Below are 26,716 nucleotides of genomic sequence, written 5' to 3'. Positions count from 1 at the left end.
CACATCAAATACTAAATATTTATTTAGCAATAGTAATAGAATTGAAAAAATATCACATAGCTCTTACAATTTATACTGACTAAATGTTTTATAAATATTAAACTTAATACAGCTCCTCATTACGAGGAATTTAATATTAAAGTTAGTCGTACATTTAAATACATATAAGACCATATTATATTCGTTGTTGAATCTTCCAAATTTAGAATTGAAAATTTATCGAAAGATCATAACACACAATATCGAAATGTAAAATAGACACGTTAATAATAAAACAAAGTGTAACCAAATTGGGTGCGATAAATTAGTTACATTTAATACCAAGTATTGAATAATAACGCTAATTACACAATTTAAAATTAAAGCGACTTAAAAGCACTTCACTGCAGTGAAAGCATTCAAGTCAACGTTAATATAATCACTTCTTGGAACAATACGAGTTGCAAGACTAAACGAGACTAACATAAAATTGTATAATAAATTAATTTAATATTCTGTTTAAAGTTCAGTCACTGACCAGGTTCCTTAATTTTCTGCACAAACTTTATATGCACTTCACTGGGTTTGTCAAGATAAACACGGACACACCCTATATTGAACAGTTTTGTGAACTGAAAAACGTAATCTGAAAGAAACGAAGAGAATTTCTTTTATAAGATTTCTTCTATCTAGTCGTCCGCTTTGAGAATCGATTCTAAAGGATTTGGTCCTTTTCTCCTCGGATTAGAAGGTACTTTCGTGGCTTCGGCTGAAACAAAAAAATAGCTAATTCGTTGTTGTGCTATATTAAATGTGTGTAATTATAAGAGCTTCTGGTCTCGATGTGATTTGGGTAATTCGTAAAATATGTTACTAAATTGCTTACTCGTATGTCCGTGCGATACTTGATTAACTTCCAAACAAGCCATCCATTCGGTAATACTGATTTTTGAGTCGTGGTTTACATCGCAGTATCGTGGTAGTTTCCGGCCGCATCTCCTCAGAGGCTCCACGTTCGATATGAGCTGATGGAACGCCTTCCACTCTCGTCTCTCCAGGGCCTTATTTTTATCCTTATCTAACATGACGTACGTCCAAGTTGCCGCCTGTTCCTCTTTCGAAGCTCCCCATTTCACCATATCTCTATTAAAAATCATACATCAATATTTGAAACTATTTAATATATATCCAGTAGGATTATGATGTACTTTGTTGTTAAAATTAATATTATATAACAAGCATTTATAGCATATTGTGTATTGGAAAATAATGCTGGATGTTGTGCAATATTTACTTAATGTTTTAGATACTAGGTAGTTAAATGTATTACTGGTATTTTTTTTATTTGCGACGGTATTGCATACTGCGTATTGGATATTTGAACGAAACTCACCCCGGTCCAGTGCCGTTGATCGAAGTCGTCATTTTCGATGTGAAGAAACCCAACAAGTCACGCAGGAAATTGGTTTTCATAGGTTCAGGACAACCTAAAACGACATATGTAATAAAATATATACAAATGTTATACGTTGAATGTGAACAGTTGTTTATTTGTAGCTTTAGAAAATATTGCAATTAGTAACTTGTTTAATCATTACGTTTTAAGAAAATCCTTTTTATTGTTCTTTATTTTTCGAGCAGAATAAACAAATATTTCAAAGGGATAGTTAAAACAGGTTAATGATGATCATTTTCTAAGGTTTCCATTGCTTTAACAGCCATATTTCAGTACTTTACTTCTCAATAGGGAAATACAATAAATAAAAGTCTGATTTTATACAATTTACTAGATAGTACATTTTTTTATAGTGTAATTTGTTTCTTTAGTAAATCGTACATTTTGTATTTAGAAGTATTTATTATTCATTAGTATAATAAGCTAGATTCCTTTCATTGTAATAGTTTAAGTAGCTTTTGATGTTAGATAAAATATTTTAAACGTTAATAGTTGTCACGATATGTAATCCTTTGTAGTTCAATGTACGCGAATTTTTCCATCAATTATTATATAAGCGTAGATTGACCGTCTTAAACGTTAATTAACGGGTGTTCAGTTAAACATGGATCTCATCATCTCTTATCATTGATTTAATATTGAAAGAAGACACCATTGTTTTATTATCACCCTTGATCAACATTTAATAAGGCCGATATTGTTTTGGAAAAAAAAATGTTATCGCTTTAAATATATTGTAGATTAGTGCTAATCTTTGATTGGAATTCATAAAAAAAATTGTTTTTTTTTTCTTTAGTCTTAGTTTCATTTCACTCATCAGCACCTCTTCCCTACACGGAATACTGGTAGATTTGGTAGGCTTTGAGGGACATCGCCAAACTAAGACTATTTTTACTGGTTAGTTCCTAACCACAATTATTTTTCAAGAAAATATTGGTGAATGCTCTAATCACAAAAAAAAAACAGCAACTTATTATTTTTGGTTTTACATACCTGGAATTGAGGTTGTCAAAAAACCTTCGTGTTTGGACGATCTTATGTAGTTACAAAATTAAATAATTTATCATGGCGAACCTCTCATAGGACTGGCGTGTTGAGGAGCCGCATCGCAGTCGGGTTTCTTGTCCTTAACCGAGGAGCCCGGTATAGGCTTTCCGGTATCCTGATGTACGCACCAGCAGTACCCGGTAGAGCGGTAACATTGCGCCCTGGCATACCGTCCGTCGCCCATGCACTCTGGTACATAGAGCACCGCACTACCCGCTTTCTATACGAAATAAACACCAACTATGAACTGTCTGAGAGTTAACCTACAAAAAACACGATTATATGTTATAATTTATCACCAAAGTTTGATATTTTCATTTAGATTCGCATTCATATATTTTTTAGACTTTAAATAACTTTCTTTGGTAACATAATGAAAAATGGCAACAAAACAAGCCGAGCATCATCAAAATAGATGTACGTACATTCGAGACAGTTTCAATTATATATGTCATGGAACTAATAAAATACAACATGCTAGGAAAAAATATAGATTCATGACATGTATTTATAATGCGATGCAATTATCCGTATGTCAATATTAATAAAAAGCCGTGGCCACACATGTGACCGACTTATAAATGTATATTAAGAAAATCATAAAGTATAAGCAGCACAAGCCAGATTAAACATCGCTTTGGCTCATAAAATTATAATCGCAATTGCTTCAATAAATTATCGCTTAGCATTAAATTGTAAATATTAATATAGTTCTGCAAATATGCGGGAGTGTCTCGGAATCTGCAATATTGAGGTTACGACCTGTTAAAACAGTGAAGTAATAAAAGAGCGCGTCCAATGATGAGTGCTTACCTGCTCATCTAACACGGCCTGGCGGTCTGTGAGACAGTCGTTCGCTTCGTCCTCTCGGGCAGCGGAGCCGTCCGGTGCAAACGAGTTCCTCATAATGCCGGGTAACACTGTCGATATACCGGAAAATCTTTACGTGCATTGCTCCACTTATAAGCTGATTTAAACAGCATCATCATAGACGAGATCAAGCAAGCTGTACAGAATTTTCGTGAGCTGTTTTTATCTTTCTGACACGTGTATCACCAAACCCACACTAGGAGCGTGGTGTTAAAACGCATGTTGTATGAAGTTTATTAAGTGGCAAACAAAAGAAACGGTCACCGATTTGTATTCTAAGATATGTGTTGTTCAAATCCTTTAAGCTTTATTCGTTGGCCTGACTCATAATTCCAATGAAATCCATTTATGAGTAATATGTCTAAGAATTTTAATCATTGCTTTGTAAATTCAGTTCTCAACCTCATCGAATCATCTTTTCAAGTGTTTATTTTAGATCAATAATTATTCATGAAATGTTGATTGGATTTCCTTATCGAATATATATTAGCTCAGAGTTTAAAAATATAAATAAATATAAAAAAAAATATTTCAGAACAAATATTGCGTTTTTTCTTTATTTGTATATGTAGGGGTCGGTAAACGAATTTGAACTGCCGACCGCCTGACGTTCAACCTTGTGGACACCTACGACATGGGTGGTTATACTGCCGGTTTCATTTTAATCTAATTTAAGTTTTTATCAGTTAAAAGTCACAATTACCAGAGCTCGGGTCCGGCGGCGGCTCCTCTTCATTATAGTCTGGCTCCGGCTCTGGTCCGCTATCGTCGTCTGCATTCAACGACATGAAGAAACGGAGAGAGACTATATATTATTATTATGTTTGCGCACATACTCGCATATATTTATATGAACAAGGCATTTTCAAAATAATGGGCACATTGATAAAGCCTGCAAAAATACTACTTACTAGCATTTTTAATTCGTTTTTATTAATAAAGTAAGTTTATGTTTGAAGTTATTGTTCCTGGTTGAAATATACTTATAACAAGTCCATTGCCGACTCATGGTTTCGTGTAAAGGAACTTACAGTCCGGTGCGGGTGGCTCGGGGTTGGCCAGCAGGCAAGCGGTCCACTCCGCGCGCGCTATCTCGCTGTCACCATCCGCGTCACAGCCGCGAGTCCATGCACGAGCGCATCTCTTCGGCTTAACCACCTTAAGATCGAAAATAAATTAATTACAATAGATAAAATCAGGACATGAAATATATATTGTATACTTCCAATATATTCACATACATACCCTTGACCATGAAGCAGGATTTCATATAAACCTAGTCAGTTTTGTGCACACCCACACAAATAGTTGATTATTAGAAGAAAACGTCGAAAGGAAATGTGTCGAATATTTTGTAAATTGGTACAAAAACGATAAACAATAACGAAACAAATCGACCTTCAGTCCTTCATATTAAATATACCTTGCATCGGTGGAGTTGCGTGAATGGCCAAGTATTAGAAGCTCTATATATATATATATCTCGTATCTGAATTTATTATTCGCTTTCCATATTACGTTTGTTAGGGATCGATGCAGTGCCATCTGCTTGACATTCTTTGTTTTTCGTTATTATACTGGTTGTCGGACCACTAAATATTCAGATGCCTTTAATAGAGGCGATCTCGATCAATATAAAAAAAACCTTATTCGACTCTTTAAAAACCTATAGGTTAAGTATTTTTCTCAGTTGTACCGTTGTAAGGATTTGGCAAGGTATTTCTAAATGTAGTAGGTATATTAATTAGACTTAAAACTCGGCGGCTACATTCATTACAATATTTAAATAAGTATTCGATTTGATTTCATCATGATGGTAATATATTAGTACTAGTAGATAGAGAAGTAAATTTACTTGTAGACTATACTCAATATATTATATACCTAAATATATTTAATAGTTTTTGAGATATATACCTACGTCGCTTGAAATTAAATGGTTTCACTAAAACTACGTATTTTATCAAATTAATAAAATCGGCGTCGTTAATGTTATATGTAGATATAATATTCCCTTCCTCATTATAAATATTATAAATAGTTCAAACCACGGTGACGCGCCCCACACTATTTCTCAATCGCTGCAAGTATGCAGTGATTTGTTAAAGGGTGAATTCTATTCCTACTAATTTGACAGTCTTTAATAATATTAGTAAGAAATAAAAATAATTGATAAAACAAAAAATAGAGCAACTGTATCCTGTTCACTCAACTTCCCGCATTCTGTACTTTCCCCTCTAAGAAAATAGACGGGCGCATCTTCGTGAATTGAACTAATTAATTATAAGAGGTGTAAATAAATAGCGCATACAATATTGTCATCGACGAGTTTTATCTCGAATCATTCATACGGTGGCGTGTTCTATTTAAACATCGTTAAGACAGTAGAGCACTTAAAACGTAATTACTAGACAGAAACAGTTTTCTTTATGAAATAACGAACAATAGAGGTCCTTGTTATCATCATTGCTTACACGCCTTTGTGATTATGCATATTAGCATCTGTTATTTTAATATATTTAGGCTAATTTCATCCATCAATGGAATGGTGCTCCTTCATGCGATTAAGTATGAATTCTGTGTAATTTAGGTATCTATGTAATATGTAAAATTTACGTAATAACAGTCAAAAATATATATTTTAGTGTAATCAAATAATCGGAATATGCATCTAACAAGTTCTTGAAAAGTAAATCGAACTGTCGAATTGGAAGCTTACTTAAATCTATTTCATATTTAAAGAACGTGCGTACTGACTTCCTTCGTGTTGATTTTGGACGTCGGATTATTTAGGTAAATATTTATTATGTCAAGACTAACGCAATTCAGACTTAAAAGTTGTCTCTATTAGTTTTATCCAAAATATGTAGACCGAAAATCAATATAATTAAAAACTATTTTTCATTAAAATAAATACCTTCCTAAAAATTTTAAGTATGTACCAAAGTTTCATGATTGTTTTACTATATGTATATCTAAACAGTTCAAATAAATCACATAAAAAAAATGGCCAAAAAATCCGTTATATAATATGATATATAAAATATTTGATAAATGTGTATGTTCATATTTACCTTTTTAATGAGTCGTCGTAATCCCCGATATTCAGACTTCTGTAGTGTGCCACCTCTATCCCTGTCGAGTTCCTTGAATTTCCAGTCCGCAACAGTTCGGGGATCCGCGGCGGCCCCTTGATCAGACCGCGCCCGATCATATTCTCCACTGAATATTTTTATTAGATTCCCGTTGAACTGAGCACGATCAATTCTGGTGCAACCTAAAATATGTTTTATCTTATAAAAATACCTCACTAAAAGCGAATACTTAAAAAAATCTATCAGATAGTTGAATCATTATAAATCTAGGATTTTAGTTTTCTTAAATATAAAATATAAAATTTTGTAAAAATGAATCCAAAATATTATACCCATTTTATAATTTATGTGATGTCTAACCTCAAATGGACGTGAATAAAATCTTCCAAACGCTTAATAGAAAGAGAGATTAATTATCAATCAATCCTCTGTCTTCGATAAAATAGCACCGGAAATCAAAATAATACTAAGAATTAATAAATGAGTAAAATTCTTTAGGTGTGAATTAAGGTTTTCAGAACATTAACGGTATCTTCATATAAAATAACCATCTGCGCATTCTTGGCTACAGACAACATCGTCTCACTATACAATGTCTATTGTGCAATTGTTACTTTATTTAATACATATATAAGTATCTTAATAGGAAGGTGATGTAGACCAAGCACGGTCCTGACGTCGCTGGAGCATGACAAATAGAAGTACGTCGCGTGCTGATCGTGCCATCGATATTTATAATATATGTGCATTTATAGCGGGATTCCTAAAAATGCGATGAAAGTAAATGCTAATTCTGCATTTCAAGATTGATCGTAATTTTTTGATGTTTAGAGATTTACGGTTACATTAAACTATCTTTTTTAAATTATACATTATTATTACGTAGACGTAATATAAAACATAAATACGATTAACAAAATGCGATCAAACATTTTCCTTATATACATGAAATGACAAAGCCACATATTCTATTGTGCTTATAATAGACTGTTGCTTGTTACGCCCTAAATTTATCTAAGTGTGTTGGTAGCGCGTATGAACTTACTTCTTTTATTACGTTGCCCCCGAACTGATGACCTTCGCTTTGTTTGAGATTTTCCTGCAAGAAAAAACATATTTATATCTAGTTACTGGTTATGACATTTACTTACGACGACATTCGCAGACTTTACATTAGGCTTTAATGTCTGTTTGGTTCAAATATTATAATAGTTTGATTATGCTCGGTTTAGTTTCTTAGTCGTGATGATGTAACAAATAGATGGACAAAATTACTTTCGTATTTGTAATATTAATCAGATTTTATACCAGTGCTAATGTGCTGTGATTATTATCTCCCTTGTGCCTATAATTTTACTCCCTCTTCAGCCCTTTGCGTCGGAAAAAAAGAACAATTGGTTTAACGGTAGAATAACTGTTGAGTAGATGGACGCCGTCGCTCTTATCTCTGCCACTCTACATTATTCCCAATAGAAAGTTAGAATTATCTGTAGTAATCTTCTGTCTATTGTTTCGCGATTACGTTGAATTAATTCAATACATCGACGTAGCCGTAAAATAACTTGACAATCCAGAATTTTAAATCCAGGGAAGATAAGAGGATATTTATATATACTAACTATGTACTTATATTTATATGCTATTAAAATCATCTAGTCGAATTTTGAACTAGTATATATAAAAAAATTAAAAAAAAAATACTTAGAAAGGTTTTTCATTAATGTAAGAATATTAGCGTCAAAACTTTAAAAAGGATGCGAGTGTCGCACTACGTGACCTAAAATTGTCTTAAAATTGCCTCAAGATTAATCTTCGTTAGTGGGTGGCCCTTTTAAATTTTAAATTATTCCATCCTTATGGTGCAATTGAACCGACTTGGACCACGCGAGTCGTAGCAACAGGAATTGAATAGTTGCTACTTTAGTTACTCAATTTATCGGAGACATTCTTTATTAAAATATAATCAAAGTTTAGGCATGAGTAATTATTTTCATGTTTTGAATGTAGAAATTTTAAATATCAGTATTTTAAATTAAAAAGATATTGTTATAGGTATGATTGATGACGCTGTAAAAAAAGCATTCGTTGTGGGAACTTTGATTTCGTGACTGACCGAAAGTGGCGTGCATCAGCATCTAGCAACATGTGGCTCGCGTGTGGTATAGACTCTGTACCGATACTTGACGCAAGTGTGCGGTGTCCTGCAAGGGGCGGCGGGGGAGCACCGTCTACACAACCGGTCCAAATGGCAGTGATGTACAGCATTAGTCAATACGAAAACCGGTAACGAACGAGCTCCCTGCGAATGCCTATGCTGTCTCCATAAATTTTTAATTGAACGATGGCCAAATAGCTTTATTTGTGTGTGCTTGCTGTAATTTTCGAATTAATAAAAGATAAGTAATATTTTTGAAGTCACAATTACTCTTTGTGAGGTATATTTTCTTTTTTACGTTTAATCATTGTTATCGTTAGTTTTATATGTATACAAATAGATGTACTCATATTAAATTAAAAATTTTACAAATAAATAGTACCCTATTTTTGTCTACTATAATATAGTTTAACGAGATAATGCTTGTAACATGGTTGTAAATGGTACGTTATTTCCTGAGATGTAAACAATTAACACATTTCGTTTGTTCGGCGTTCGACAGTTTATTTGTATAAATTATTATTATATTAAAGATGAAAAAAATAATTTCTGATCTGTTTGCATTCTGATACAGTCGATTAAATATTTTTTTATCTTTGTAAATATACACAAAACTACTATTTTATATACTTGATTTTCGATCCACCTTCTCAAAATGTTTATTCGATCTGAGCAACCGAAACGATGATTTAAATATCTATATTTATGAAAATATCTATCTTTTATAATAAAATGTGTTCATATTGGAAAGTAAAATTAAAAGCAAATCGCAGCTTAAAAGTTATAGACTTATGTCTTTTTTTTTAAACTTTCTACTATCATTCGAAATATTTTTTAACTTATCTGTTGAATCAACAAAAGGGATTTTGTTTGAATGTGAGCCGTGAGGTAAAAACTCCGAATAGTGTAATTCAGTTAACGGCCAGACATCCCGGCGGCGTCGGGATTCCTTAATACAAACCAAAGAGAGCTTGGTTAAAACCCCTTGAAAATAATATTCATTCTTTTCAAATATTTTATAATTATCGATTACCTATGTAAATATATTAATATATCTTTCAATAACGATACTAATTTGGTTCCTAAAATGTTGTCTTTTCTATACAAATATATACCTACCTTTGGTCCGTTACTATGTAACATATATATTAAATTAAGCTAAAATAAAATTTCTTACTTACTACTTACATACAATTAAATTGTATATATTTTTTGTAGTATTACATTTGTGGGTGTTAAAAACATATTTATCGCCATGGTTACAAAGTTATACACATCTATTATCACGAGCTACGTTATGCGCTATCTGAATTAGTTAACGAAGGGCAGGTAGGTGACTTAGCTAAATATAAAACATCAAAGAAGCGCAAGATGACCGAACAAACCTATTAAACCATGTCTGGGTAGGTTTTTTCTTTAACCTTATGGAAGAGACAATTTGCCTTTACGGGAGCAAAAAACATGACTCCATTGTGATACGGCGTCGAGCTGTCTGACACGAACCATCGTTTCTAAGAAACCTGCTCTCACACAGACGGACGTATAATGTATGTGTCAAATAGAATTTGAATCCCTATCTGGTTATGATATTAAGCCAAGTTTTATTCACTCCGTTGACTTGAGATTACATTTTAATTGGTTCGTATGGATTTTAAAATGGACATGCTATTAATATGAGTTTTGTACGAAGTAGTCCATAACAAAACACGTATGGACAAACGTTAGGACTAAAAAGACTAAATCTATCTTTATATTGAGTATAATATTCATTTACTGTCATTCACATTTCATTCATTTATTTCAATGTATAAGGTATATTTTCCTGGAAAACACTGAAGTACATTTAAAATATTTAATTGAATCGTATAAGCTTATCGACATATTTCAATTTAATAACATCCATAAACAAACTAACGATTAAAAATTCTCAGATCTTCTAAATTATTTGAGAAATATTAATATTACTTTATGCACTGGCTATTTAATAGAGACTTCATTTGAGTGAAGAAATAATTGGAAAGTATTTTGCAGAATTTTACCAACACATAGCACACCACAAATAACAGTTGTTAGGATTTAAAAGAGAAAAACCATTTTTAGAGTCAATAACCCTGTAGTATTGTTATCATTAGTTTCATAACATTTTATAGAGATATTCTTTTTCCCTTTGAATCTTAACAAGTCATTAGGTTTGTTGTATTTCTGCTCAATACTGTCCAATTATTATTAATTATTTTCTTAGGTTCAGAATGGCTGGTCCGCGGGTATTTAAGTCTGTTTTTAATATTTAGCTTAAGGGACGATTGACAAAAATATCATATAGTATCCCAAACGTATTTTTTTTAGCTAGAATCTCTAGAAAATTTTAATGCTTCCATTTTTGAATTAAGATAAATTTCTACTCAATCTGAAAAGTAAAACAAATTAGAATAATAAACGAACGAACTGGCCATATATAATACGGTCGTCTATTATTTAATTAAAAAAAAAAAACAATGATTGGATATTGTTTTTTATTTCAGAGTTTGTTGATTTTGGACCATTTTTATTTTTTCGACTTATTATAATAATTTAAATAATGCTTTTTATTTATTAATCTCAACGAATCACTGATCTTAGCTGTTTTTTCCAAAATTAGTTTCTAAAACATTAGTAGCGTGTTCCTTTAACGTCACTCGTCAAATAAATCAAATGATCTCTGTACCGCTGGAAATTATAACGAAAATGATTACATTTTCAATCATATTATTAGCTTCCAAATCCATAATTTTTACGATATCAAATGATGCTGCCAGTCTGGATAGTATACGATACTCAAAGGACAAGGTCACTAAAAAATAAACGAGAAGGATGAAATATTTATTGTGAACACTGCAATCACAACTAATATACACAAATCTTACGAGACACGACATTAAACGAGCGGTTACCATAACTTACCGATGGTTATCGAGAATATCGGTCTAATATGGTGCGCACCCATTGTTACTGGGAATAATATAATATTTATTTCGTCCACAAAAAAATATCTTTATAAACAATTACATGATTATTCTAGGACAATTTAGATCTCAGTGTATAATAACATAGTCATCAAACTAAATATATATCAGGTACTGGTTATCCTAGCTAGGCTAATTCAATAACATTTAATAAGGAATAGACTGACAACTCATGAGTTAGAGTATGCTATTACGACCCGGAAAAAATATGCTCAGATTATTGCAAAGGATCCTCATGGTTAAGGATCAGTAATGGTATGGGGAGGCATTTGCATAACGGAACTATCTAAATTTCGTTGCAATTAGATAAAGGCAAAACGGTACGTAAAGATAATAATCAGAACAGGTTTTGATGCCTTTTTTCTTATAATCGTGAAAACTTTCCTTAAATGAACGATAATGCTCACAAACAGCAACGATAGATTAGGAATACCTGCATATAGAGATTTTGAAATCGACATTTGGGAGTGGCCGGCGCGCCAAACCTTAAACCGATAGCGCATATTTGGGACAACTCGGAAGACAAGTTGAACATATAAATATATAGGCGGTACTATATAGCTTATTAGCTTAATTAGAACTTCCATTGGTAGAATAGCTGAACATCATACTTCAAGTTATATTGATTACTTAATCAGGTATGTGCGGGTTGGTAAAGACAGTTTTCACAGCAGTGCTTAAGCAGAATACTGAGTTTAATTTAACGACGATGAAGAAAAGCTTAAATTTCGAAAAAAAAACTGATATCTCTTTAAAAAGACTATGTTGACAATTTTTCATACGGCTACGGTAGTCAAATTTGTTTATCCCTAAGTTTTAATATATGTTTAGTATTTTCCAAAAGTTATTACATTATTTTAATCAATTACTTAACAAGTGCGATAAAATTATTTTAAGTATATGTACCATTTCATCCAAAAGTATACATAATTATGTTACTTAAATCTTATATAACACTTATTTATTAATATTATTTTAAAGACATAATATTTAATATCTCATATTGCTGGGAAGTAAATGTACAAATATAAATTTTACTGATATGTCAGTATAATGTCAGTATAACAATCTGATATAAATATTCACTTTATAGCCGTATAGAATTATGCTTTTATTTATAGAAAGGCTAAACTTCTAAAATCAGAATCTGCACATTCCGGTCGAATAAGTGCTAATCAACGTGTAATTGCTTATGTGAACAAGCGTCTGGCTCTAATGCGACTAGTAGGTATTGGAATGGGCGGCAAACGTGCCGACATATAACTGGTTCAAAAGTAAAATATAATTGTATATCGAAATACGACATACAATTATAAATAAATTAATAATTTATATCTACTTTATATTCATATATAATGGTTATTTATTAGAAATAAAATTTATGAGTGTTGAAATAGACAGACATCAAGTAAATTGGTAATGCCTACGTATCATTACGTGATCTAGCAAAAACCTTCTACACCTTTTTACGAAATTAATGCGGACTGAGAAGTATAAAATGTACAGTTAAAGTTTACATGGAAAATTAAATGAATATCTATACATACAATAAAATTGGATTCTCTGTTTGTAATATTAAAAAACCGCTTTTTACTAAATGCATGTATACATGGAACATATACCAAATTAGCATTCTTTACAATTTTTGTCAGTCTGTTTGTTCCGTCTAATCTCTGGAACGGCGGAACCGATTTTGACAGGAACTTTCACTGGTAGTAATAAGAAGTAACTAAGGCTACAACGATAACTTTTTTGTTAAATTCAAACATTATTATAAAAATAAAATTACTACCATGCGTTTGACACACACACACACAAATTTTCATATTTCATATGAAACATTCCTAGTGTCGTTCATACTGCCAATGACAATACTAGTCATGCCAAAATAAAAATTTCGATAACGCTTTTTGACATTTAGGTTTTTCAACGTAGTATTGACAAAGTATCGTCCAGCTGAACCTTATTTTTCGTATTAAATTTTTATTAGAAATGGATGACTGTCAAATTTCGACTAATGAGCGACCACCAGTAGGTATATATTATACTATATAATATGAAATTAAAAAAAAAACAAACTTTTACATCATAAAAGATTGTACATCGTTTTAGGCCAGTCATAAACAATATATATATAAAATGTTTGTACGATGTAGATTTCGAATAAAAGAGCAAATTGTTGCGCGTACTCCAATCGATTGCTGCCAATTACAACAGATATACGATAACCTTATACGTAAGATTTGTAGATTTCCTAAAGTAAAATATATGTCGTAAGTCTATCTTATATAGACAAAATAGAGTATCTTTAGGAAAATCCTATAAAAATGAGTATCTTTAGGAAAATCCTATAAAAATGAGTATCTTTAGGAAAATCCTATAAAAATGAGTATCTTTAGGAAAATCCTATAAAAATGAGTATCTTTAGGAAAATCCTATAAAAATAAAGTGTAACCTACACGTAGATATGCCGACCGATCGTTTCGAAATTAATTCGTTAATTAAAATTATAGTCTGTTTATTAAGTGTGATGTCCGGATAGTTAAGTCTTTGTAAAAAATCGGGTTTGGTGATTTTACGAATTTTGAGACGAGGAGAACCCGCTATTGAAGGTTAAGTGTTTAAAAAATAGTACTTACAATCCAATAAGAATAAATCCAAACCCCTTAATTTAATCAAAACAAAACTAGCACCTACCGGTATTTTTTTTAATTCTTAATAAATTCTTTATTTGAATAAATTTTGTCTGTACGATTTTCGTGTAACGGTTTTGCATCGTTAAATATCTAAAGTGTTTATATGTACACGCATTGCATTATGTAAATTAATCACATTTTATTAGTTCCTGTATAAATTAATTGTATACAAATTGGATATATTATATTAATTCATAAATATAAAGGAACTAGTTTTATTATAATAAATTTTAAACGATTCAATCGAATATTTTACTAATAGATATCTGTATATGGGTCTTATGAAATAAAAATACTAATATATATATTCATTCGTCACAAATCTTCATGGGTTCAAATCATCATTGTAACTTATTTTCTTGTGTTTAAGTAAGGTCCCTCACCGGAAGCATTCGCCTGTATTGTAATAGTTCAGATTCGAGTATTACATGAGTGATAAAAACTGAGCATTGCGGTTCGCAATTTGTAATGATACAATTTGTCCGACATTGTAAAATAGTGCGGATGCTTCCTCTGACGGATCGTACAAAAAATATTATTCTTTTTTTATGGTATAGTTTGGCGGAAGTGCATCTGATGGTAAGTGGTCACCACCGCCCGTAGACAATGACGCTGTAAGAAATATTAACCATATCTTATATCGCCAATGCGCCACCAACCTTAGGAACTAAGATGTTACATCCCTTGTTCCTGTAGTTACACTGGCTCTCTCATCCTTCAAACCGGAACACAACAATACTGAGTACTGTTGTTTGGCGGTAGAATATCTGATGAGTGGGTGGCACCTACGCAGAAGGGCTTGCACAAAGCACTACCACCAAGAAAGTATTCCAACAATTCCCAAAACAACATCATCAATTGTAAATAAAACTGTTGTTACTTTGCGCCTGTAACAATATTGAATTGTTCACCAGTCATGCCGGAACCACGGTACCAATATACATTAAGACTGCGTCGAATCTCGAAATTACAGTGAAATATGAGACACGCTAAACTAATTATAATATTTAAAGGACACATACGAGTGAGACAAAAGGAGAGTTCTAAGGCAATCACTGCTTTGATCGAATTAAACGACATTCTAATAGTAAGTATATCTTTGTTTCACTTTAGTTACGATTAGTTGAAAATGATCGTTCCGCACCGAAATCGTTAAGGACCTCACTCTGGGAAGAAAGCTTGACGTGTGTCGTTAGCATAGCATATTAAATATATTTTTATTTATTAAATTTTATTACGCATGTATGTTATGAAGTATTTATGTAAGGAACATTGTATTTTACTAAAATAAATCTAATATTTATAATATCAATAGAGTTGGACTTTAACCCATGTTTTCAATGAATTATTATAATTTAATATATTCTATAAAATTCTAAATTATGTATGTATGTAATAAAATAAGTAACGAATAAATACATAAACTAGAAAAATGTCTATGAAAAGTATACATATAACAGATATTAATTAAATAAAAACCTGAACCTGAAGCGTAGGAGCATACAGTAGTAGACTGTACTCACGTTATCAAAACGATAAATTGTTCTATCTCACATAGTAGTTCATAGTAAATAGAGTTTTGTTACACGAGTTGAGTTATCGGGATAACGAGTTTCAATTTAATGTTCGAAGTAGTTCAGATAGACAACAGGTTACTTGACCTAAAAGCCAATATGGAACGTTATCCTTATTTGAAAACACCTTTCGTAATATACATATAGTTTAAATATAAGTTTTATACTTTACTCTTCTTTCTTATATAAAACTATCTACCCGCCCCGGCTTCACGTGGATGCAATAAGAGGCTACATATAGCGTTTAGATTGAAGAACAAACATAGCAAGAAAAATACTTGGTTTTCCTTTACAATAATATGCATGTGTAAACATTCATACATATAAACTTTCCAATTTTTTTGATGAAAACTGTCTTAAAATCCGTTGCATGGTTCTAAGTTTACAGATGCGGACAGCGACTTTGTCTTATACTATGCGGAGATATATATACTATGTGATTAACTTTTATTCTAAAATGTATAAGCCGAGCATTTGCAATTACCCTAATTGGAAAAAACAAAAATCTTTTTTTTTGTTCTTCAATCAAAAATTTGTACATAGACCCTTAGTTTTATTCAAAAATCGTAAATGACAATATTACGTAGACCTGTTGAGCTTAAAGGATTTACATATCGAAGGGCTTAGGCGAAGTTGAAGATTATTATTAAAATAAAAAATATCGCAAAAACATTTTTTTATGAACGCTTCTACCCTTGATATCTACATTACGAGATTAGGTTCCTTCCAATTTCCTAATCTGTCTTGTTGTTTTAGCTGTGCGTCATTATAGTCAGTCAGTGAAATCAATTCTATCAAAGCTTTTATGTAGATAATAATCTCCATCTTAACTTTTCATTTGGTTTTAAATTAATTTTGTTTAAAACTGTCTGACCTCATTTAGATAACAAAGTAAAAACAATCGTCTTTATCAATCTTGTTACGTTTATTAACGTATACTCTTACTGAGACGTATTTGTTTACTTGTAGGCAATTGCATGATCTAAATCGAAAACATATATAATACGTGATATCTATCGATGCTTTGCAGTGTTTATTTATCAAGTTGTTTCATATTCCTCGCTGTCAAGCTATTTATTACGGATGCGCTTCGATACCATCGCCCTCGTGCCGAGAATGCCAAACAACATAATGCCATTTAGTTATTTCTTGAGTGAGTTCAAACAATTTGTCAAGAATATGAGTAATAATATAGTGGTTTATTGAACTGATAGGAATATCACTATTATTACACATTTAGGTTTATTAAATATGGAATAAAAGAAATTTTAAATGTGCAGCACTGTAATATTAATTGATTAATAATCATTTCATTTGTTTTTAATTGTGAAGCAAGTTAGATTTATATATTAATGTTTATTTCAGTGGCGTGTATCTGCGCGAATAATATTTTGTCACTTGATGGATGTATAAAAAGAAGATAATTTATTTGGTACCATTTGTCCACTGTTAAAACCTCAAAATTTTACATTTGGAGACAGTCTTCCTTTATATTCGGAAGATAAGAAGTTTTCTAATACATAGTCGCAAGTAAGTAAGGTAATAATTATGTAAGTTATATTCTCATTTAACGCGAGTGATATAAAAACTACGTGCATAAGCAGGGGACAAAGAAAGAATTATTTTATAACTAAACTTGGCATTACAGTTTGTGTCATAAACAGAGGAATGTAAAAAAGGTAAAATACAAGCTATCTATAGATAGTTTTTGAGAATAAAACATTCAAATGCATGAATTACTCTAGTAGGCTTACTTATACAAAGACAAGTTGTAAATATAAATTTACAATAAAAGTTGTTTCTTGTATTTGCAAGAAGACGGATAATTTATGAGATAATTCACTGTTTTTTATGACTCTATCAAAAGGTTGTAGTAAAATGATCACTTATTTGGACGTAACGCACACAACATAAGTATATTAAGGTTAGGCCTACACAGGGCGTTGCGTCGTCTTCCGATCACCGTCCTAATCGCCAGCTTCCTTATACCCATACCCGCACCTTTTATTATGATTCGTTCAATTCGCACAACTTAAATTAAATAGTTCGAAGTTATTGTTTCCTTCTTAATAGATAGCTAATTCTCTGAATTCGTTTTGATATTCTACACTAAAATGTCCGCTTAAAAGCCAATATAAATATGTGGTTATCTTTTTAATGGAACATCCAAAAAGCTTAATTATTATTTAACACAAACTAACATTCCGTATTTCAAGATAAAAATCGTCGGAACTTCGCATAAAGTGATTCGAGTCTCATTTTATTTAACGTAGAGTATAAAAAAAAAAACATTGTTTGTTATAAAAATAAACTCAGGTAAAAACTGGCGTGGGTCAATAAGTTGAGACCTGCGGCGATTTAAATTTGCACTCAATTCTACCAGAGAATTTTGATTAAGGATTATTCTTTTTGTATCGATAAATAATATCGTTTACAGAATTATATGAGATTGACCATTTTGAAGAAGACTCATTCCGTTAGTGGTTTGAACTTTATACGGCTATAAGTGCGTAGCTGTTAGCAGAATCTTCATATCGAAACTTTTAACAAATATCGATAAAATATCAAATTATTTTTTATCCTAAATTTTTATTTAACGTATTAATTTATTGAAGGTTTTTTACCCATTATTTATTATTAAAAAACTAAAAAATGCAGCTCGATGACATTATCTACCTGCCATGTTAAATTATATCTTATTGTCCCAAATCGATACTTAAATTGATAAAAAAAAAACGCATAAATTAATTGACAATATATATTTTACGCCTATCTATATATAAATTATATATATTTTATTAACAATACGTCGTCTGTTGAAGCATCACACATTACAAGACGGAATTGATAAAATTATAAGAATATCATTGTTTAACTAGGAATCCAGAAATAAATAAAAATAATCAATTTAAAAACAATGCACGAGTCTTTTCTATTTAGATTTATTATGAACTCAAAGCGAACCGGTACTATCAAAGTACTTAATTCAAGAGTTTTCTTATTTTATTAACATTGACAAGTGAGCTAGAAGATTGAATAATAGGCATTCATTCGATATGAGGCGACATCGTCGTCTAACTCGTTAGTTGCTATATCGTTCTAGAACATCTCGCAAAAATACCAAAACAATTTCGAACCCAAGCTGGGCGTAAATAGAATTAGTTGGTTTTAATGACAGATTAATACATACCCAGTTTTTTTCATATTGACTAAAACCACAAAGTTTTTCTATCAAAACATATGAATCCATTATGCAATGATTTATCTGTTGTATGATGGTTATTCTGATAAATGATGATAGATAGTTTAAAATAATAGCAATTGACTTTAATACATAATGTACACGTGTTGGTGCCACCCACTCATCAATTATTCTACCGCCAAACACAAGTCCTCTGTATTGCTGCGTTCCGGTTTGAAGGGAGAGTGGAGTCAGGTAATTACACACTTCGCATAACATCTTAGATCCCATGGTTGGTTGCACATCGACTGTGTTACGAGCGGCTTATATTCCTTGCAGAACCAGTGTCGTTGAAGGTGGTTCTTGCAGAGCCAAGCTCTATGAGCGAAGGATTAACATCATGTGGCCGATTTGCTTACGTTTTTTTTATGATATCGGTAGGCGGACGAGCAAATAGGTCACCAGATGGTAAGTGGTCACTACCGCCCATAGACAATGGCGCTGTAAGAAATATTAATCATTCCTTACATCACGAATGCGCCACCAACCTCGGGAACTAAGATGTTATGTCCTTTGTGCCTGTAGTTACACTGGCTCACCCTTTAAACCGGAACACAACAATACTAAGTACTGCTGTTTGGCGGTAGAATATCTAATGAGTGGGTGGTACCTACCCAGACGGGCTTGCACATAGCCCTACCACCAAGTAGTATGAAAATAATAAAAATCACGCCGAATGTATTAGTTCTTTTAAGAAAGTATCGGTACATATGTATGTAAATCAGAACAATTATAAAAGCAAAATAATTAATTTTAAATATTTTTAATAGTAATCAAGCAAGATGTTCACATCTACTTTAGGTGTAATTAATTTGAAAATATACATTTATAAATATGTATTATTCTTGAGCTCTACATGTGTTATATTATTTTTTATAATGTTAGTCCTTTATTCTGAAGATATTTATTGTAATATGTATTCTAACGTAAATCAGGTTTATGATATATAATTTATTGTTTATTTTGTTTCGTTGTTTTTCAAATATGGCAAAAAAGAGGAAGCGGAGATATCGAGTTACATAAATTGATTTATTAAACCTAGATAAAAAAGATGAAACAGTTACTTAATTACATTTTCCTCTTTTGTTTATTATCACGCACAATTTACTAAGAATAGTAGAAAAAATATATTTGTAATTCAAATATAATATTTCGAAATAGTGGTATATAACTTTTTTTAAAAAAATGAGGTTGAATTTCGACCATTGTGCACGCACAACGCACTAGTAATATATAATCGTATCAACTTAACAATAACAAACAAGATTATATACTAACAAATATGTGAAAAAATATGTTTTGCGAGTAAATGGAATTAATGCATTTGTGAATTAACGTGCTATTTCTAGATAATGTACATCAGAAATGCGATCTGTTTCATTTCAAATAGGATAAACAGGTAATACTTTTCAGTGGAAAGATACTAAGCAGAAATTTGGCGCTCTCGTCTATGAATGTTCAATAATAAACTAGAAGCAAACGAACGCATCAATAGATTATTTATTGGGTTAACGTCGTACATAATGTAATGCACAAATGTATATTTTTTTATAAAACTTTATTGTTGCGTATAAAATTCAATATATCATACAATTAATAAGAGACGCACTGAACATTTTCGATTTTAGACGTTCAAAGGAAATGTTCTTTATAAAATAAACAATTGGCTTTCATCTGGAAAAATGTTTATAAACAATCTTGAGCACATTATTTATAATCTGTATTGAAAAGAACAGATGTTTTTAAACTCGGGAGGCATGATAGATTTTAGTTGCGTGGATAGAACTGATTTCTCACCTTTTTACAAAAACAAGTAAGGATATTATTATATATTCCGAAACAAGCTTTATTGTGACCAATAGTAATTGATTATCTTTATTGTTTTGATTTTGAAAGTGACTCGTTCACATAGACTATGTTTATATCTCGGGCTTTCTAACTTGGCAGATCTAGAGTAGTAGTTAGTAGTCTTGGTAGTATACCAAGTTAAGAAGTTCACAGTGTAAGATTCCGGTGCATTGAAAAGAACGTAATCATATCGTGCTGATTGGCGTCACGTACAATATAAAAGTTGGGTTAGTAATGGAGAGTGTGTGTGTACCACACTTGTGCACAACGTGGCGCAGTTGGCTAGACGCTAGACGTAAAAATCAATATAACTATTCATGTTACTTGTTTAAATAGAATGTAAATTCAAGATAATGTACACGCTACCAAGAAGCATCGCTAAAAACTCAGTAATTAATCTTTTTCATGAATCATATTACAGACATTTACATGTTATAATCGATGAATATTAACTTTTACTCATCTGTATATCATGGGAGGCATTATTGTAAATATATCAATAAAATTCTCGTCGACAAAATTAGGGTAAGAAGATGAGTCGTAAAATATTTATACATATGCTTTTCGTAATAACTATTGACTGCTATGAAATAGTTGAGTTTCAGGAACCTTTTTTTTATTGAAATAAAACTTTGATAGCTTTAATTCATGCTTTATTACTTATATGTTATTATTATTGGTTGTTGTATATACGTTATTATAGTTTTCCCTCTACTATTATTTATTTTACAATCTGTTATAGAAAGTTTGATAAGGATTAGCTAGAAAAGCGCATGGACCGGTGATTGTATCTCCCTTTACTTACTCGTTTAACTACTTCCTTCATTTACTTACATACAAAATAACGAAATATATAGAATACTCTATATTACTCGCGGGTACAATGAGGATCTATATACAACTTTGATATTAAAGAGATCCTGAGGAATGTTGAAATTCTCAGCGTTTTCTATTGTTATGGGCACATATACAATTAAACCTTCTTTTTAAAGCTGTCTGTTTATTGATGAAAACCGCATTAAAATCGTTGCGTAGTTTAAAAAATCGTACAGACGGTAGGAAGCCACGTTGATTTAGATTATATTGATATAGACTTATAGCTTCTGTCTATTTGCTATTCGTATTCGCTTCTCCGATTTTAATTAAAATTACGGTGTTTTGGTCTTGCCGAAAAGAAGTAATTTAAAAAAAAATATCGTCTCTTTTTGTCCTTGGACTATACAATGGTATATACATATATTTAAGTAATACAATACAGTACCGTTTAATTTTAAAGGCGGTTACAACCAAGGATTTAACTTAAAAAAAACAAATTTCGGCTTATTCAGTCACTAGCAATAAAATAAAACATATGATTATCACGAGCGTCTTTCCGAGAAAACTATTGTTCATGAGACGTTTTTTCCTCAAATTTCTCGATATAAATATCAATGTAAACCGAGAACATAAAAAACACTTCATATGCAAAAATCTATTTTATTTGTCCACGTATAGTGGAGACTTATTTAAGCTCATGGTTCTCGCAACGGTCGGAGTTTATCACCATAATACAATCAACATCAATATATTCCAATACTTATTCCTGAACACCGAACAATTGAATCATTCGGATATCTTTATTCGCATTCAATCGTCATCAGTTAAGTCACCTAATCGTATCAAACAGGCTGGGTCTATTCTAAAGTACACGCGAGTAGCAATCACCCCTCGATCACGATTGCAGCGGATGAGGTTACATAGGTATATATGACGAATAAACGACTACAAATGTCGGCAGATTTACTGTTAAAGAGAATAAACATGAATGTTTATGCGTATATTAATAAGCATAGACTATTCTAACATGGCTGGAACGGCAGTAAACCAAAACTATTTTATATAACGTTTATAAGCGATTCCGTTTGGGTGAAAGTTAAAGAGTTATAGTTTTTGTCTATTTGCTATTCGTATTCGCTTCTCCGATTTTAATTAAAAATACGGTGTTTTGCTCTTGCCGAAAAGAAGTAATTTTAAAAAATATATCGTCTCTTTATTTCCTTGAACTGTACAATGGTATATACCTGTATTTAAGTAATACAATTCCTATATTATCTGGAATGCGAGGAGTTCTCGCGCTATCTGTTTTTGTAAACATTTTGAAATTAACTTACCAGTCCTGGTGCAGTCTGGTCTGCCATTTCTGACGGAGGTGTCGGGTAAGGGTTTGCCATCAGGAGTGACGCACCAGCAGCCAGCAGCGGCGCCGGCGGCAGCGCACTGCACCGCCGCGTACGTGCCGTCGGCGCGGCACCGCGGCACGAACGCCGCCCGACGTCCTCCTTGGGCGTTTAACGCGTACCGCAACACCGTTAAACAGGAAGATTGTCCTTCTGGCAAGAAAATACTATATATTATTATTATAAATACTATATATTTGAATAACACAATAAATATACTACATACAAACTATTTCGAAATTGAAATTTTTTATTTACTTATTTCCTTTTATTTATTAAATATGATACCAACTATTTTTTCTTCTAGAACAGTAGCGATTTCGAAATTTAAACAACATAATATAATTAAGTCGCGTAGATAGAATGATATCTTAATTATGGAACATACATAATAAAGTGTTATTTATCACTTACCTGAACAAGGTCCTCTATGTGCTATTGTTACCGTATCTCCAGTACATTGAGCTTTCATAAGGTGACATTTAGATGGGTAATTTCGACCGTCCGTTCCACAGACAGGCCGATTATTGCCGGTGTTCGCTTCACATGCAGCAACTCTGTGATAACAAGCTTCGCTGCTCTGGGTAATTGTCTATAAAATACAGATTGAGTTACGTAACCTATATAACATACATATTCGAACATTATATTAAAAACGAAGAACATATCATTGTCATTCAGAAACCTATAGTCATTGGCTACAAAAAGTTTTTATAATAATAGGCCGTCGGACAGGTATTGTTCAAAGTGGTTTACAGTTACCAGGTAAGCGGGAGTTAGATAAAAACAATACTCGTGAAAGTGTTGCTCTAAATAGAACATTCGATAAGTGTAAAAATAAACAAGTAACGTTAACGTTCTAAAGATGTAAGTGATTTAATTATGTCTTGTTTTGCCTTTGAACGTTTGTGCAATGAAACATTTGTTTTGGTTTTAAAATTTAGGTAGGCAGGCTTATAACGTGAAAGTAAATCGTGGACTTCGATGATACGTCTATAAAATGTTAGGTTATTTATTATTCAATGTGCATTTAGCCTATTTTATTGGCAATTTTACGAATGTAATTCGACTTCAATCGGTTTCCAATAAAAGCACTATATGTACTTGCGACGAAAAAGAAATATCTATGTCTATGCGATTAAGAAGCTTATTAATAGGAGGATTATTGAATAGGTTAATATTTATTTTTCCTCTTAAATAAATAGCGGTTGAATTAAATGAACATTTATATTCAGTTCGCAACAAAAGCCCCTGAGTGAATGTATTTGCTAGCTGCCAATTTTGCTTGGCCGTTAATCGGATATTTTTTTATTGGAAATATAATATTCAATATCTAAATTTTCTTCCCTACACAATTTAGAATCTTTTATTTTTGTTATTATATTTTACCACGACACAGACAATAAATGTTAAATAAAAAAAAAAAACCTTTAAAGATAATAAATTAAATAAGCAAATAAAAGTAAATCTCAGAAATTGAACATATTATAAGTTTAACCATGATTCGCTCAAATTTTACCGCTGGTTGCGATACATATACTTACGAGGTTATTTATCAAACTCTACTCAATTTCACTTATCGTATCGTATATTTTTTCGTTATTATAAATAAAAAGTTATTGCAGAAGCAATGGCACTATTTGTAATGGTAAGTGTGTGTAACAAGAAGTATCTATTAAGTATTGAACCAGTATACAGTATTTATTCCTCGATTCTTCATTAGGAATTCACCAAGCATTTGTTTTATTGTAAGATATTTCCTAAGTGCCTGTATTCATTTTGTATTTCAGATTTTCAATTATTTAGAGGTGTTTTAATGCAAGATATATCAAACACACATTTTTTTCGACATAAAAACATTTTGAGCCAAATTGATTGGATGGAATTTGAGAATTTGATGATTCGATGGAACATTCGATGAAATATCTCGAAAATTAGTAACAGATACATCATTCTTCATCATCATTATAACTTAGTAATTCTACAGTTTCTTAGCAGAAGTAAATCATATTAAAAACAAATTGTTAGTAATTTTGTTTCGTAACGCATTATTACTTTCATTTTAAAACGTTTATGAAATCTAACTCTAGGGAACATAACTCGAGTATTAAAGGAGAGAATTACACATAAAATTCGCGATGAGCTTAATTATAATTTCTAGAACTTTTCTTGTGGTGCCTAATTTGACCTATGTGTTTTCTGATCTGACCTTTACTAGTGCCACTTTTAGATTTATATAATAATTAATATTATAATTAAATTCCCAATTTTTTGAAGAACCAATAAATTCAGTTACATTTTTAATAATTTATTTATATTTTAATTTATTTAATATAAAACTATAACAACATTATTTTTGTATAACGAAAAATAAAACATTCTATAAATGTGTCTTATAATAGTTTTTACATAATAACAGCGAAACTCAAATAGGAACAAAATGTCTAATAATGTGAAGTGTACTATATCATTTAAAAAAGTCATAACATTTTATTTTTGAAATAGTTCGATGCAGTTTTGCCCTCTTACGTAACAGTTCTTATAAAAGATAGAACTTACGATTCACTACTACATTGGTAGCTCATTCATATTTTATAAAATAAAATAATATGAATGATTAAACATATTCGTATGCCTACGAATAAGTAGGTACAATAATTGTAGAGCAACCTGTCACATCAATCAATTGCACGTAGAGCAAGATCCAGCAGTTAAGTTTAAATTAACAATAATAAAGATAATGGTTCGTTGATTGTTTATGTTAAACACTGCATGTGTTAAGTTTATTATAATTATATTTGATTATACCTAGTTATAATTTTATTTTATTTAAATGATGTATAAAAAAAATATTACCTTCTCTTCCGTGCCAGCGCCGGTAACATAATAAATATAATTAATACAAATAATATGAACAACTAAATCATTGATAATCATAATGCCAATTTAGTGATAAAATTATTAAATAGTTTTAAGTTATGGTCTTGCTTTAATGTTTATATACAGCACTCATTCACAAAACAATATTAAACTTTCAGTAATGAAATAAACTCTTAAAATCCTTTTTATTCTCATTTTGGCATAGTATTTTAATAAAACTATAAATTTCTTGCACCAAATGCTTAAGAAAAAAACTATCGCAAAGGCGTTAGGTGAAAGAGAGAGTTACGAACGGAATAAAGTACAATAAGGATAAATCCCGGTGCCGGGTCGCTTAACCATGAGCAAAAAGCGCACACGCACCCCACCCAACGTATATCTGAACAGTTTCGTTTACAAATTATCCTTTCGAATTAAATATTAACATTATATTTAAAGTATATTTTTACATAAATATTTTTACAGATATCAAATATTGCTATTATCTTACAATGTCTATCAAAAAATACTGTGCACTTTTATTTCACCTTTTAAATTAGATATGGACGTCAAAACAATAATTCTAAACGTTAAAAAGTGACAGACTGTCAATGTCAAATACATGAAATGCCTAGTACTAATATCTAGTTCTAGTATCTATAATTCTATAAACAATAT

At 31.3% G+C, this 26,716-nt stretch overlaps 1 protein-coding gene across 2 annotated transcripts; it reads right to left on the bottom strand.

Annotated features, from left to right (window-relative positions):
- Positions 1-6: 6 nt before the first annotated feature.
- Positions 7-26,424, bottom strand: Magu (magu). 2 transcript variants are annotated; one of them, XM_026644173.2, is made up of 12 exons: positions 26,036-26,424; positions 23,594-23,771; positions 23,114-23,332; positions 7,493-7,546; positions 6,427-6,629; positions 4,384-4,510; positions 4,056-4,157; positions 3,296-3,402; positions 2,510-2,702; positions 1,373-1,466; positions 866-1,122; positions 7-748 (listed from the first exon to the last, which is right to left on the bottom strand). In XM_026644173.2, exons 1-12 carry the CDS (start codon positions 26,114-26,116, stop codon positions 669-671), a joined length of 1,695 nt encoding a protein of 564 aa, XP_026499958.1. In that variant the 5' UTR covers positions 26,117-26,424; the 3' UTR covers positions 7-668. The 2 variants fall into 2 exon arrangements, with proteins under 2 accessions (XP_026499958.1, XP_026499963.1); XM_026644178.2 differs by having other exon boundaries at positions 4,056-4,124; positions 26,036-26,421.
- Between the last annotated feature and the right edge of the window lie 292 nt (positions 26,425-26,716).

This window comes from Vanessa tameamea, chromosome Z, assembly GCF_037043105.1.
Source record: "Vanessa tameamea isolate UH-Manoa-2023 chromosome Z, ilVanTame1 primary haplotype, whole genome shotgun sequence".
Classification (NCBI taxonomy): Eukaryota; Metazoa; Arthropoda; class Insecta; order Lepidoptera; family Nymphalidae; genus Vanessa; species Vanessa tameamea.
Note: the sequence above shows the minus strand (reverse complement) of the source record. Positions and strands in the feature narration are given on the sequence as shown.

What these genes read in the sequence shown, in the direction of transcription:
- Magu (XM_026644173.2), bottom strand. Translation starts at nt 26,116, where the DNA reads ATGATTATCAATGATTTAGTTGTTCATATTATTTGTATTAATTATATT. An exon ending in GCCGCCGGACCCGAGCTCTG is followed by an intron (nt 3,403 to 4,055) that starts GTAATTGTGACT and finishes GTATATCGACAG; the next exon opens with TGTTACCCGGCATTATGAGG. An exon ending in ATCAACGGCACTGGACCGGG is followed by an intron (nt 1,123 to 1,372) that starts GTGAGTTTCGTT and finishes GATTTTTAATAG; the next exon opens with AGATATGGTGAAATGGGGAG.